The sequence below is a fragment of the Corvus kubaryi genome, unplaced genomic scaffold (assembly GCF_017639235.1).
Source record: "Corvus kubaryi isolate FWS band 111438036 unplaced genomic scaffold, C.kubaryi_AGA036_p1.0 65055, whole genome shotgun sequence".
Taxonomy (NCBI): domain Eukaryota; kingdom Metazoa; phylum Chordata; class Aves; order Passeriformes; family Corvidae; genus Corvus; species Corvus kubaryi.
This window is the reverse complement of record NW_024581730.1, coordinates 130,861-146,382: the sequence shown is the minus strand read 5'-3', so window position 1 is coordinate 146,382 and position 15,522 is coordinate 130,861. Positions and strand designations below refer to the sequence as shown.

Sequence of the window (15,522 nt, the reverse complement as noted above, 5' to 3'; positions counted from 1 at the left end):
CCAGGGAGGTGGTGGAGTCACCATCCCTGAAGGTGTTGGAAAAGGCATTTGCCGCTGGGTGATGCGGTTTCGTAGTAGTGCTGGCTTGATGGTCAGACTGGATGATCTTGAAGGTCTCTTCGAACCCTCCTGATTCTAAGATTCTGTGATTCCAAGACCCCGTCCCGCAGCCCCCGAGCGCGGCGGAGGAAGGGGGAAGATGGCGCCGGGTCCCCTCAGCGGCGAGGGGGGGGCGGGGGGGGCGTCGCCTCAGGCCCGCCCCGCCCGCCCGCGCTCCCTCCCTCACGCCCCGCCGCCATCTTGCCCGCGGAGCACCGGAGGGGCTGAGCTCCATCGCCGCCTTTGCCTCTCCCCCTCCTTCCCCTCCGGCCGGGGCCGCCTTTTCCCGGGGCCGGGGGGCCGGAGTCGGCAGGTAAGGCCTTCAGCGAGGGGCACTCCCACCCGCTCAGCCCACTTCAGCCGGCTGTGTGGGGGCAGGACATCTCCCTTCCCCACACGGGGTTCCGACCCCTGAGGAATGGGCTACGTCGCCCTCCCCTCAGGGGATGGAGACCCTCTCCTGGGCGGCCTTTTTTTGGGGCTGCTCGGGCTTCCCGCAAGCCCCACAGGTGAGGGGCACCGGCGTGGGGCTGCGGCGTGCCCGGGCCGCTCTCGGGGAGGAGGGATGGGATCCACAGGGACCACAGGGCCTGTGTAACCCACCTGGAGCATCTGAAGGACTGGTAGGGAGGTGGAAGGGTCTGTTAGCCCAGGGGGATCGGTGAGTTTGGAGGGATGGGAAAATTCCCTCTGGGGTGATTGGTGAGAGGGTGCAGATTCCCTCCATCCCATGGGGTCCATTCCTTAGTACCATGGTTATCCCATCCAGTTATTCCTGCCTCTGTTGCTTTCTGTGTGGACATGCTCAGTTCATGGAGGCGTAAAGCCGTGTGTGCCCAGTAATTGTTGTGCTCATCATGACGTGTCTCTGTAATTGTGTGCAGCACAAAAGGAAAGGCAGGAGTTTGTGCTGCAGCCTGTTCTTGATGCTTGTGTTCAACCGTGGAAGGTTGGCCCATCTCAAACCAGAGGGTTATGGTCCCGTGTACCCCTGTGGAGTCATGTCTTTGCACATCTAATAAAGTTCTGTGAGCTTGCTTTCATCCCAACACCTGTTTGAAGGTTGATATATCCATATGACTCTTGAAATGCAACTTCCCTGCCCACACACACCATAGCCCACTTGTAGCTGCTGAAGTGCATCCACAAGAAAGTCCTTGACCTATAGTTATGTGAAGAGCAGTGTTCACTGTTGCTTGTAAATACATCAGTATCTTATTGTGGTGTAAAGTGCACCCTCAGCAATAGTTGGGAGCCAACAACTCATCTTTTCAGATTTCATAATGCTCCTCATTTCTCTAATCCATGAAACAAGGCACATAATTGGATAAAAAATATGCCATCTGAGCACTCTATGGATGCTTTTAGTAACATGGAAAGGTGCCTCCACGCTGTTCCCATCCAGGCACATAAGCAGGGTGCTCTCATGTGATGGTCTGAGACCTAAAAGCGTTTCAGGTCTGTGCTCACTCTGGTGGATCCAAGATGGATCTTGAGCACTGTCATGAATATTTGATGTGTGATGGCCATTAGTTGACAGCTGGGAGTTGCAGAGAGTGAGTGAGCAGCAGAACAGAGAAACAGTAGCTAGGAAATGGGGTGGTTTTAGGTACTTCATTTGAGAGGGATACTGGTCTTGCTTTAGGGATATGGGGGGCCCTTCTGGTTTTAGTGCAGTGAAACATTCAGACGTTCTGGGGGCTGAAATGGTTGCTGTTTGTGCTCGGTCTCAGCACAGTTTGGATGTTTCTGATGACAGGCTGGTTTTCATTCACAGCAGTTGAGCAGAGCTCAACCTTGGCATCAACAGATTTTTTGTTAGGAGGTTCCTGACTTGACTTTGGCTCTTCATGAGAGTGAATTGGTTTCCTCTGCCAAAGATAAACTGAGTGAGACTGTGTCTGGTTGTCAGGGAGGTGTGAAGGAGTTTCATTACAGACCTAGCCAGCTGTTCCTGTAAATACAAAACTCTTGTTTTTCTTTTAGTTGCTGTTTTGGAGTACTTCATTGGTGATACATCATCAGCTTTTTCTAACCAATTACATGTGCCTATTAGATAATTCTGTTTCTCAGCAGGGAGATGTTTACCAGGAAAGAAGTTACTGATTTAGCTGTAACTTTGAATTATGCCAGTCACATTTAATATTTCCAGTCCCCTACATAATACTGAAATGGATGATGAAGGATTGGATTATTTATACAGCAGAAGTGAAGTGCAGCAGGATTTTGAGTTGAATGCTGCTTCGATCTATCCAGGGCTGCTGGTCAATGTGATCCTTTCTTTCCTTTTATTTGACTAAAATTTTATAATAGAAGTAACCATGAAAATGTGATTTACATAGCATAATAAAAAGATGGAATCACATCAAATCCTTGGCGAGATTAGTGCCTTTATTTGAAACATAAAAACAAATGATACTGATTTCCTCCTGATATTTTTCTCCTGTTTTCACAGGAGAAATATTGCTTTCAAAGAATGACAACAGCTGCTTCAGCAAGTGGATTTGCTGTGCAAGAGGTCATTATTTACAGCTGCCAGCTTTATTGAATTCTTCCTTACATTTCATCCTTATTTGTAAGTTTATAAGTTACTGTGAAGTGATGAACAGAGACTCAGCTATGGAAATAGATTCTTCTAGCCAGGACCCAGGAGCTCTTTGAAGCTCAATTCTACCCGACTGTCTTTGTGATCTTGGAAACGTCAATAAACGTTGCTCAGTTCTGGAAAATGAACTGGACAAGCTGATGGAAAAAAGTATCAGTGTTATGGGATGATAGCCTGAGGAAAACAGTTAAAAAGGCAAAAACCTGTTGGTGCTAGAAGGGGATGTTGTCTTGGGGGATCTTTGGAGAGCTGTAGGGAAGCTATTAAAGGGGGGATAACAGATACTAAGGATGCTGGAATATCCAGGCTTCTGGGAAACTGCATTTTCTAAACAGAGAAAATGTGTTTATTTTTTGTGGTTTTTAACATGGATTTAACATGGATTTGATCTCTTGCAGTCTTACAGAAGCGGCAAAACAACTTAGGGTTGATGTTTTGTGTGCCATCAACTGAAATTGGGGCCATCATGAATATCACCAAGGGTGGGCTGGTGCTGTTCTCAGCTAATTCCAATTCCTCATGCATGGAACTGTCCAAGAGGATTGCTGAGTAAGTAAGGTCTGCAGGGAATCTTGGGGTCTTGGGGTTATTCTGATGGGACTTGTTTTAGTGGACGCTTGATTTCCCTATTTAAGGAAAGTTACGTGGGAAAACTGCCGTGGTTTGCAAGAATATGGAGTGTGCTCTATTACAGATTGTATTTCAACAGCTCAATAACAAAGAGACTAACTCATGTTTGAATTGTTCCATGGCAGGTTGTGATTGGCTGCAGCATTTTATAGGAAACACGGGGGCTAATTAATGTTTGGATGGTGTTAAATCATCATGGCAGAAGTTTTCTTACTCCTTGTACTGGGTTTTTTTTTTAGGCAGGAAAACTATATCCCTCCTGCTCACTGTATGTTTTGGATGGGAACATTCCTTTAGCTTAGGTCCATGAATAGCTTCAGCAGAACTTTTAGGACTTAAGTAAATTTTTACTGTGCTAATTAGGATGTGTAAGTTTATTGGGAATATTGGACAGGATGGATTTCTTCCAGAGGCCTATTTACCCAGAGTTAGGTGTGATAGGATGAGAAAGGGGGATGCAGAGGAACTCAGGTTACATGTGGAAAGAATTTGGGCCTGAGTGCAGAGTATACCCTGGTCTCCTTTTTGTAGTGATGGGGTCTTGCTAATGCTGACAAGGGATAAATACAGCAGATATTTTTCTTCCGTTATCCATAATATAGTGCCTGCTACTCTTTCCTCTTCACTCTGCATTGAGTTTTTTCTAGAGAAGAATGATTTAAAAGTGGTATTTTTAAGTATTGTGCACATGTAGGTTGCCACACGTGTGTGTGTGTATATATATATATATATATATAACAGGAAATATATTAAAAATTAGAAAATGTTACATGCTTTAGTATTCCAGCGTTTTTCTCCTGCTTCTTGTCCTGAGCTTGACTTGAAAATAAGTTTAGCATAGTCTGGAGTGCAGCTTTTGGAAATTGTAGGTGCTTTTTAAAGAAATGTTCACTGTAATTACTGGTTTTATGGTTTGGGATTTTCTTTCCTTGGTTTTCTCCCACGGAATGCAGCCTTTTCAGTAACTATTGCATTATATGGGATTTACATTGGTTTTGCCCTTCCTTTCCCCTTATTGACTTGCACCTTTTTTCTGTTCCCACAGGCGCTTGGGAGTTGAGATGGGGAAGGTTCAGGTTTATCAAGAGCCAAACAGAGGTGAGCATTTAGTTAGCAATACTGGAAATGTACCTGAGGCTGATTTGCATGTGTTGGTTCCCCTTTTCTTAGACTCTAAAAGGAGTTTTGCTCTTGCAAATATTACATATTTCTCTTCTTGGCAGAAACACGAGTGCAGATTCAGGAGTCTGTGAGAGGAAAGGACGTATTTATCATCCAAACAGTTTCAAAGTGAGTAACTGTTTAAAGACCCTGTGCTAGCATTTGATGTGGGCTGTCCATAGGAATGCTTCTGGTTTTCATTTTTAATCACCTTTTATGTTTGTGATATAGTGTAGTAAGTTTAGATTAACTAGATAGAGGCTTTTCTTTGTGGAAGGTTTTTGTTATTGGTTTTGTTGGGTTTTTTATATGTACACAAAGACAACTTTGGCATAAGCTAACTACTGTTATTTTAATTTTTAGTGAATATATCTATAAAACCTTCCCCTTGATCTCTGCATTCTTTCCTTAAGTGTATTCTTTTGCTTATGTCATTCTCTTTAAACTCTTCTCTTTTCAGCTCCCTATCTCTAGTACTATCACAAAGTTCTAGATGTAGGAGGAATGTTTCCTGGGCAGTGTGTCCTGTGATTCAGAAATTCTTTAATTTTATGTGAGAAGAACTTCACAAATGCTTAGACTTTTTTTTAGTGGGAGCAGAAATAGTAGATCTGAGTTGATGACCAGGTCTCTAAGAAAGTGCCCTCTTCATCTCTTCATTTAGTGCAGAGAATAGATGCTAATTATTAAGTATTTAGCCTGTTGTTGGCTTGAACAATAGAGGAATATGTTGTAATAGATGATGTTTTCTTTAAAAATCTATGTGGAAAAAGTGATATTGGAGATGAATTATGGGCTACTTTGTTACAGCAACCTGGTATAACAAAAACTGCTGAATTGTCCAAAATAGCCAATTAAAGAAAAATAGAGAAGTGTAATTTTTGTGAAAAATTAAAATGCTGCATCCAGGGCACTTGTCATTCCGAGGGGCACAGCTGAATTCTTAGTGATGTTCACTCAGTCAACATACTTTGGTATGAAATCCCTGGAGTGGGTGTAAATACTGTGTTGAATGCAGGATTTTTGTGCACCAGATACAGAAGCAGATGTTTCTCGTTGCAGGGATGTGAATACCACAATCATGGAGCTCCTGATCATGGTGTATGCCTGTAAAACCTCCTGTGCCAAAAGCATTATTGGAGTGATTCCTTACTTCCCCTACAGCAAACAGTGCAAGATGAGGAAAAGGGGCTCCATTGTCTCTAAATTGCTGGCCTCGATGATGTGCAAAGCTGGTAAGAGTGTGGCTGTCCTTAAATAATCAGGGCAAGGGGGGCTCCTCTGTCAGCTTCCAGGTTTAGGGAGATCTGTGCACAAATTTGGACTCTGCTTAAAAATAACTGCCAAGCTTTTAATGTGTTTAAAACCTACATAAAAAGGAGAATGTAATTAGAAATGTTTCCAAATGATGAGCTCATGAAAAACCCAAATTTGGTTACAACCATTTTACATTGACTTGTGCTGAGCTGGCAAAATTAGTCTTCTGGGCTGAGCTGCTTTGGACTGTGGTATCCGCCTCTCATAATACCATCCTTTGCCTTTCTCACAGTCTGGAACAGTTTTGCCTTGTCATTTCTGGCCTGTTTTTTACTTGTTGGATGAATGCACTTTGTCCTTTACATTTGAGACCATGTGGGAGAATGAGATTATTCATTTTCACAGCCTTCAACACATTTTCTGCTCCTTTCCTTTCACTCTCATCCCTGGGAAAAAACAGGCAGTTATAACAAACTGTGTGATCTGGGTTGTTATTTTGGGAGAAGTGGTTTTTGATTAGGAGTTTGGCCCATTTTTCAGGAGTTCAAAACTCTGATGAGCATGCCAGGGTCTTGCTGTGGGACATGGGACAAATCAGTGCTTCCATTTTGTCCCATGTCCAATGGAGAAGGATCTTGCCTGCCTCAGTGTGGCACTGCAGAGTCAGTTATGTGCAGTGTTCTGAGGTTCCTTTAAAAAAGTCACTGTAGAAGTCTCAAAACATATTAGTGCCAGTGTGCTTAAGAGTAACATAATTTATTATGTACTTTCACTTAGTGTTCTCATGCAGCTTAGAGATTTTTATGGATAAACTGCAATGAAGTGAAACTTAGAAAAAGAAAGTATCTCTTCTCTCTTCCTGTTCTTGATGTGCTTCTCTGTAAGTTTTATTATTCTGTTCTAAAGGACTAACTCATCTTATTACCATGGATCTACATCAGAAGGAAATTCAGGGTTTCTTCAATATTCCAGTTGATAACTTGAGAGCATCCCCATTTTTACTCCAGTACATCCAAGAAGAGGTGAGGAAGGCCTGTTATTCCAGTTTGTTTTTTAAATTCTTTTTTTGTCATGTCTCAGGGCATCTGAAACAAATACCTCTGAAAAGATTAACTCTTCAAACTGAATTTTAAGGGGGGAAGGGTCGTGTTGGGGTAGGGAGTGGTGTTGGGGCTGGTGGTTCTTCTCTTCCCCGCGTGTTTAACTTCTGCTTTCATGAAGAGCTGGTGTTTTCTTACTCATGCAGCGATGCTGTTTTTCTTTTAGATATATTCCCCTAACACTGAAAAAAAATAGGATTTTCTTGCTCTTGATGTTCTCTTCCTTTCCTATTTCTAGTTTCCTTGACATTCATAGGATGGGCTGCTTGTGTGGATATAAATTTAAATCACATAATAAGAAACACTTTGGAGATTGTAAACTATGAGAGAGCCATTGATTGTACTCCGAAAGTAAGACTGGTGGGTGGAAATCTTACCCACTGTTTGTTCAGGCTGCATGTCTTGACTTGAGGAGCTTAACTTGGGATGATCTCTGCCTCCATTTCTCCATCCTATTTTTATAAGGGTTTTGAGAAGTGCTACTGGTAGATTCACCTATACAAAATATATAAATGATAATTGTAGGTATAAGATGCACGTTAAGCCTCTGACTAATGGTAATTTGGAATAAAGCAAGTGCTTTCTTCCTGCTGAGAGAAAAGGTTTAGCTCACTCTTGCTTTTGAATCCCAGCTTTTTCTTTTTATAGAGATAGGAATGCCTCAATGTAAAAAACAAAACACACCCCACCCCACCCCCTTAAAGAAACCCAAACCAACATGATTTTGTTATGACAGTATTAAAATCTGTTTGGGGAATCAGTTACCATTTGAGTCTCTTATTATCATTTCATTTGGTAATAGAGTCAAAGAGGATGGCAGAACAAAACTCCAGGCTCTGGCTTTGGCACAGTCATTCATCTTGTGTTTGAGGAGAGAAGCGTTGCACATTGTAAGCACTTCCTAACTTAAAAGAACAAAACTGGAAAACCAAATACACAGATGCAAGACAAAGTTGTGCTTTTATATGTTGCTTAGAAGTGTGGTTTATGGTTGATAACAAGATCATGGTCCTGATTTGGTCTTGAAGCACATTTTGATTCCTGAGCTTTTAATGGTTTATACAGAATTGTTGCAGCTTTGAGTCTGGCGCTGCTGTGCAGTCTAACAAATGACCATTTGTAGAGATCTGAAGTATATGTAGAGAATTCTTGAAAGATACTTTCAGTTGTTCATCCTTCTGCTCATCCATGAGGGGACTTTCTAAAACCAGAGTTAACTGAATGGATCTGATCACATGGGATCTATACTGGCAAGTACCTTCACCAGCCAGATCATTTATAGTATTTTTGCTTAAAACTTTGATCCCTTGCTTCTCAGGAGGAATTTAGTATTCATCTCAAGTTCCTGGTGGCCACAGCTTGCTGGATATCCTGCAATGGGAATGCCAGAGCTTTCAAAGCAGAGCAGTTGTGATGGGATATACTGAGGAGCATGAAATGGAGTCTGGTTTGATAAGAATGAAGGTCACTTAAAGAACATTTCATTGAACGTTATGAGAACGAGGGCTTGTAGTTGTTGCCTGTTGGAAGTTTATTCCTAGATGTGAAGAGAATCACTTGCTGTTCTGGGATGAAGACACTCCAGTCAGTGAAATCCTGTGATAGTAAAATTTTCCTCTGTATGCCTGGCAGATGTTGGATACTTGGTGGCTTCTCTTTCCTTTGCGCACGTGTTAATCCCAGAGTGACGTAGCCCTTTGTTACATGGACTTGTTGACACCTTAATGTCTTTTGGATGACATTTCTGACTTTCTGACTTCATTTTTGAAGAGCTGAGAACAAATTTGGTAATTTGGCAGGGGAAAAATGAGGCAGTGATGTCTGAACAAGATCAAAGCCTTTATTATGTCAAGTGACAGGCCCTGCCTTGTCTATACCTTCCGTCATGTTAATCTTTGTAGCCTCTTGTATAACTCAGTGTTTATAAAGGACAGAACATGCTGAATTCCCAGTTTATAGGTGGAGTTACTAACATTGTGGATTATTAATGTTGCCTGACGTCCTCAGAAAATTTCTTACTTTCAGTTGGCTGAACCCTTGCCCAAATTCAGAACTTATTTTTTCTTTCCCATGCCCATGTCAGGTAGAGCTTTTGGAAATACTCAGCCAGTGCAGTGTGTGTGTTTGAGGGTAAGATTGTGGAAGAACTTACTTTGCCTGTGTTTGCAGAAACCCCAAGTATTTCTGTGCTCTGAAATGGGTATTTGACGTCTGCCAGCAAGGTGGTGAGCTGCAGGACAGGGTGTCATCCCCACAAATCTGTGAAATTACATCCCTAACAGATCAATTTGCAGGTATTTCGTGAAGAGTCTTCCATCCCTTAACGCTGGAATTCTGAGGACTGGGCCTGCTCTGTAGGACTTTGCTGTGATTTTTGGATAGGATGACAGACAGGTTCTCTTTAAGCTGCTCTCCGTAGAGATGGATCATCCCAGGGCAGCACAGTGAAGGAAAAGGCTGAGTTTGCAAGGAGTGGGGTAAGATGAGATACCAGAGGGAGTGTAGTTGTAGTTGCTGTTGGAAAGGAGGACTGGAAGTGTGAATGGTGGAATGCTTGAGAAGGTACAGACAAGCAAGATGAGTCTGATGTGGAGTCACTGTTTGTAGGGAAAATGGAGATGAGGATAAGAAACTTTCGAGAGATGGGGACTAAAATGCACGTTAAATGTGGAACAGGAGTCTGGAGTGAAAAACCAGTATGAGAATGGGGCAGGGGCAGCAAAAACTGAGGAGCAGACTGTGCTTGTGAAGCCTGACTGAAACACCTGTGAGATCTCAGAGGGAAACCCAGACTTCCTGGCCTCGTCCCTCTGGTGCTGTCAGCGTTTGCGGCAGCATCTCCTTATGTTGACACCAGCGTGGAAGAGTTTGCAGCACTATGAGACTGTGCCTCCAGGATCAGTGCAGTGACTGTGGAAGTTCTATCCCTTCTGATCATCCATAGGAAGAGTCAGTGTCATGTGATGGGAGAGGTGTGACCTCTCTTGGGGTACTCTATAAAGCAATAGGAAATGGTAAAATGCTGGTTTTTAGTGATTAAAGACAATTTACGTTGAACAGGAAACTTTTCTTTGATGGTTTCCTGGTTTTTTTAACACTTGTGGGTGTAACCCTGATGTCCTAAAGCAGTTACTTTTCTGTTATCTGTACAATAAAATGGGGTTTATGAAAGGTACAGTTTGAAGTTAATATGTGAATTTTCTAAATACCTGTTTTTACTGAGCTGTCAACCCTAATCATGTACCATGGATTCTGAGGTTGCTTTCTTAGGTAAAATGTTCAATGCTTAAAATTATTCTGGCAAAATAAACTTCTCTGATTCTTACTGAGTTTAAATTTGTCTAAAGATATGAAGTAGACATTGCTATCTGTTATTTACTACAGATACCAGACTACAGGAATGCTGTAATTGTGGCCAAATCTCCTGCGTCTGCAAAGAGGTGGGTAAGATCTGCTCTCTTGCCTTAGAGCAGGAAATCTGTCGGGATTTTGTTCTTAGGATCAAGTGAAGGACAGATATCCAGTAATTAGGAGATGCAGCCTTCACACCCCTCCCAATTCTGCTCTGTCAGCTGTGTAGTTTTTACATCATCACTGTAATCATAATAAATCTAAGGAGAGTAAAAAAAAACAAAAACACACAAAAGGATGGGTTAAATCGGTGCAGTGTTTATGGTAAAGGTTTTTAATCATGTTACATTTGTGTGCATTTACATTATAAATTTCCTGCTGTAAATGAGGAAAAGTGGCTGGAAGTGTAATGCCATTAATCCAGATGAGTTTCTTAACATGGGCATAACTAAGAACATGGTTGATCAGATCCTAAATACAGATGGTGAGACTGGGTTTGCTGTTTGAGATGATTGTGTTTGTGAAGTCTTTGGTGGTTGAATGACTGTTCTTAATCCATGAAGCTTTTTAGTTGACTGTTCCTAAACTCTGGAATTACAGTGCTGTCAGCAGGCACTGCAAGAGCTGGGTGATGGTTTAAGAGATGCTGTATTTGCTGTGCTGACAAACCAAGAGTTTGTTGAAAAGTTATTTAGACTTCCATACCAATGAATTGTGATACTCTGTGTTTTTCTTATTTTATGTAGCAAATCACCTTTTGTCATCTTTTTCTCCAACAGTACTTTTTGTGATTTCTTTTGTTTTGGCCAGGTAATTTTACATTTGTTTCTTTTCCATTTCTTGTCCACAGTGTCAGTATTGCCTCTTGGGTGGAGGCGGGTGTTTGTTGCAGCATTTTAATGCTTATCCAGTAATTGTCAATGCCAGCAAATAGATGAGTTGCACATCACACAGTGATTTCTGGAGGAGAGGATCCCAGAACTGTATTGTTTAGCTTCTTCACATGTTCCTATGAGTATTTAAGGCAGTATTTGAGGAGTTACATTGTATTGGGAGAAGGATGATTGGATGTTTCAGCCTAATCCAGGCTGAAAACAATCTAGGAAGAGACTTTTGATGAATGCCTGCTTGTGAAAAAGAACCCATGCGTGGTGAAGTTCAGAATGTCTCTGTGGTTTCTGAGCTCACTGGAAAATTAATAAATCATTTTACTGTTACTTTGAACTTTATTCAGTTTAATACTGCATTTTAAGGTAATTATTATGGTTTTATTGATACGGTTATGCCTGCTAAGTCGTAACTCTTAATGTTTGGAATAATAATTACCTGTAATTAACTACTTGCAAAAATAGTATAACTATGATAACCACAGGGTGGAAGATTCTTCATTTTTAATTAAATGAGTATCACGATGGGCAAATTATTCTCTGGACTTTTGATTGTTTGGATAGTTAAACAAGGCTTAAGGATAGAGGAGGTGATTCAGGCACAGGTCTGAGATGCTGATGTTAGAGCAGAGTGAATCACTCTGGATCTGCTGGGCTTGCTTGGACCAGAGGAGACTTGGATGGGTGGCTTAGGCAGGATCCCAAATCCTTGGGTGTGCAAAGTAAAGTGGGATGGATGTGCTAATTTGAATTTGCTGCTTCCAATATCTGGGATACAAATTCCTATTTTCCTGACTCTCTGCTTTTCCCACTCCCCCAGCTAACCTTATACTTCTTTACAGAGATTTCTAATTTTAGTTGAAGAAATACTGCGCTGTGAAGGAACTTCATGTCAGCTAATTAAAAAATCCAAGCTGTTCAACTCCAAGTGTGGTTTGTCAGGCAGAATGATCGTCTGGCTCCCCTTTTCCATAGGGTATCTCGGGTTATGTGTCAGCAGGTCAGGGATATTGTCTTGATTTAGTACTAAAATAAACAGGTGAACACTTGTTTTCTCTTTTCATGTGAATATTTTTTTTCCTATTAAATACAGACAATCCAGACATCAAGGCTGTTCTTGGTTACTGTTAGATGTGTCCTGCTAAAGCATGGGATCCCAAGGATGCTGAAGGCTAGGAAATGTTATTTTGGCTGCTGGGCAAAGCAGAAGGGAGTAGTCAGCATTTTGTGACTTGCAGCATTTATCCTGTTGCTTTACGGCCCATATGGGCACTTTGAAGGTTATTCTGACTTTAACAAACCTGTTAAAAACAAGATACTGAGAGACAACTGACTTCTTCCGTGAATTCTCCTAAAATTTTAGGATCATTTGACTTCCCTCTGAAACCTTAGAAATAAAATGGAAATAGATTAGGATTGTACATATGTGAATTATTTTAAACTTAACCTTTTTCTGGGTTCTTTTAACCCTTTCTCTGCAGGGCACAGTCGTTTGCTGAGCGCTTACGGTTGGGAATCGCCGTGATCCACGGGGAAGCTCAGGATGCTGAGTCTGACATGGTGGATGGTCGGCACTCACCTCCTACTGCCAAATATGTAGCTGCTATCCACCCCAGTCTGGAGATCCCCAGTAAGTAAGTGTGTGTGGGAAAGTGTTACCTCTTGTTTTCATGGGTTTAGGGGTTGGGTCTGGCAGGGATGGATTGTCTAAAAGGAGTGGTTCTTCATAGAGGGAAAAAAAAAAAAATCTTTCCTGGTGGGGGGAAAAAGATTCTTTCTTGCTTGAGTATGGATGTGACCTACAGCTGCACCACCAAAACTGCAGTGCAAAAACCCAGCTTGGGTGACTGAACTGGCTGTGTCTGCAAGCCACTCTGTTTCTGTGTTGAAATTAAGAATTAATAGAATTGGTAAACAATTCAGATATAAATGAATATCGTTAATGTTTTAATTAAGCTTTAAAAAATTATTTATGTATTAGAATCCTTCTGGTTTTCTCAATAATGCTGTTGAAATAGTTGCTGCTTCATGTCTTTAATAACTCCAGCAGCTATTTCCATACTTGGAAGTAAATTACATAAACTTTCTCCTTTCTCCTTTCTACCCCTCTAAAAACATTTACCATTAATCAGTGCTGATTCCCAAGGAAAAGCCACCCATCACAGTTGTTGGAGATGTGGGAGGAAGAATAGCTATCATTGTGGTAAGTGAGATGCCATCACTTCTCATAAATGATATTAAACATGTTAAAGTTTTAGAAATCAAGTAGCTGTTCTGTATCAGCCACTAAACTTTGGTTTCTGGTGGACTTCTGATAGCATGGAGCAGCATTGAGCACACTCACAAAGCTGACTGGGAGCAATGAAAGGATCCACTCTGGAAAGCAGCATTTGGACCTTGTTTCCATGAGTTTCCACTTCTACATTCCTGGAAGTGTTCAAGGCCAGGCTGTGTGGAGCTCTGAGCAACCAGGTCCAATGGAAGGTGTCCCTGCCCATGGCAGGGCTTGGAATGAGATGATCTTTAGGGTCCCTTCCAACCCAGGCCATGCTATGATTCCTTGATTCACTCATGATTTCTCTAAAGCAGAGTGTAATCTCTTACAAGGTTTGTCAAGGAAAAGGGCAATTTTCTGATAGTTTGGGGTTTGTTACACTTGGTGAAGCTGTAGCATTAGTCAGACGTGTTGTGTTGATCTGTCTGATGTGGTGAACCCTCAGTGACTCTGGGATTTTGGCAGGATGACATCATAGATGATGTTGACAGCTTTCTGGCTGCAGCTGAGACCCTCAAGGAGAGGGGGGCCTACAAGATCTTTGTCATGGCCACCCATGGCCTGCTGTCCTCAGACGCTCCCCGGCTGATCGAGGAGTCTGCCATCGATGAAGTAAGTGTGGAGTCTGAGCTCTCATCAAATTATTTGGGGTTTTTCTAAACTAGCAATTTTCTCCTGATTTGTTCATTGAAATATGCTGGCTTTAAGGATTTAGATGGGAGGCTCCTGGATTCAAGCTTTCCCACTATGGAATTGTGTGCTGGAATATTAGCATCCACATGTCCTTAAATTATAGCAGTGGGAAGTGGTGAGATGCTGGACTGTCAGTATCAGCACACCTTTCCCTTCAGTGGGTGGGATATTTTTGTCCCTTCCTCTGGGCCTGTGTGGCAGAATGAATGAAAGGGAGGAGGGACAGTGCCTTTAGTATCCATGGATACATGAAATCTGTGGCAACACATGGCTCTTCCTAAGATTGTGACCCTGACAGTAATGTAAAACGTTGTTTTGTCAGCCAGGGTGGTTTCATGGGATCTGTAAAACTCCCTTTCACATTTTCAATATGAAAGGTGGAAAACACAACAGAGATACGTTTTCATGATCTCTTTTTCTTCTGTAGGTGGTTGTTACAAACACAATTCCACATGAAATACAGAAACTTCAGTGCCCTAAAATCAAGACTGTGGATATCAGCATGATCCTGTCAGAAGCCATTCGCAGGATCCATAATGGAGAGTCCATGTCGTACCTTTTCAGGAATATAGGAGTGGATGATTAATGTTTCTTCCTCTAAAGAAATACCCCGGGCCAAACTGGAAGCAAACAGAGAGCGAGCTGTGAAGCGTCGTGCTTACTTTAATATTTCCATTGAGCCACTTCTTGTTTTCTCTTGGTTTAAGTATCAAGGTAGAACAGTTTTTAAGACTTTTTTGGTTTTTTTTTTTTTTTTTTTTTTTTTGCGGGTTTTTTTGGGGGGTGGGTGGGATAAACATTTTACAAAAAACTGTTCTAGTTGCTTTTAGGTTAGTTGCACTATACACAATGGAAAAATCCCACAAAACACTTGAGGCAAGAATTTGGCTTCTAAATTAAGCATTCCTTTTCCAAAGCTGCTTGCTACAAGTGCTTTAAACGATAACAAAATGAAGTGACTGTATAATATTTGCATTTTAAAAGCCAAAAAGGTTGTACTGTTGTATGCAGTTCAGTGATTTTGTAGGAGTGCTTTTATAGAAAAGCATATGGAATATGCACCTGTATTTATTTTCTGCGACAAAGAATAAAGACTTGTTTTGTGTGAGCTTTCTAAAAATGTTCATGTGCTGGTCCTTTATCTTCTAAACTGTGTGTCCTTAAGTATGGCAGGTGGATGTCAGGGAGCAACAGGGACTTGCTCAATGCTGCAGGTTGCCCAGAGAAGCTGTGGCTGCCCCATCCCTGGAAGTGTTCAAGGCCAGGTTGGACGGGGCTTGGAGCAACCTGGTCTAGTGGAAGGTATCCCTGCCCATGGCGAGGTTTTGGACGGAGGTGATCCCTCCCAACCCAAACCATTCTGTGATTCATTGACTTGGGAATATTGTGGGCAGGGTGTAGGTTCCAGCTGGTAAAATCCAAGTCGGCTCATCACAGGTAAACTGGGGGGTTTTTTAGGGGTTT

At 41.9% G+C, this 15,522-nt stretch overlaps 1 protein-coding gene across 3 annotated transcripts; it reads left to right on the top strand.

Moving 5' to 3' along the window:
* Nucleotides 1-261: 261 nt before the first annotated feature.
* LOC121672936 (phosphoribosyl pyrophosphate synthase-associated protein 2) lies at nucleotides 262-15,178 on the top strand. 3 transcript variants are annotated; one of them, XM_042045876.1, is made up of 12 exons: nucleotides 276-412; nucleotides 2,555-2,617; nucleotides 3,103-3,253; nucleotides 4,380-4,432; nucleotides 4,558-4,624; nucleotides 5,558-5,730; nucleotides 6,659-6,774; nucleotides 10,237-10,292; nucleotides 12,572-12,720; nucleotides 13,223-13,293; nucleotides 13,831-13,977; nucleotides 14,486-15,178. In XM_042045876.1, the coding sequence occupies exons 3-12, from the start codon at nucleotides 3,135-3,137 to the stop codon at nucleotides 14,642-14,644; spliced, it is 1,110 nt and encodes a 369-aa protein (XP_041901810.1). In that variant the 5' UTR covers nucleotides 276-412; nucleotides 2,555-2,617; nucleotides 3,103-3,134; the 3' UTR covers nucleotides 14,645-15,178. The 3 variants fall into 3 exon arrangements, with proteins under 3 accessions (XP_041901811.1, XP_041901810.1, XP_041901809.1); XM_042045875.1 differs by having other exon boundaries at nucleotides 2,555-2,674; XM_042045877.1 differs by lacking the exon at nucleotides 2,555-2,617 and having other exon boundaries at nucleotides 262-412.
* Nucleotides 15,179-15,522: the final 344 nt, after the last annotated feature.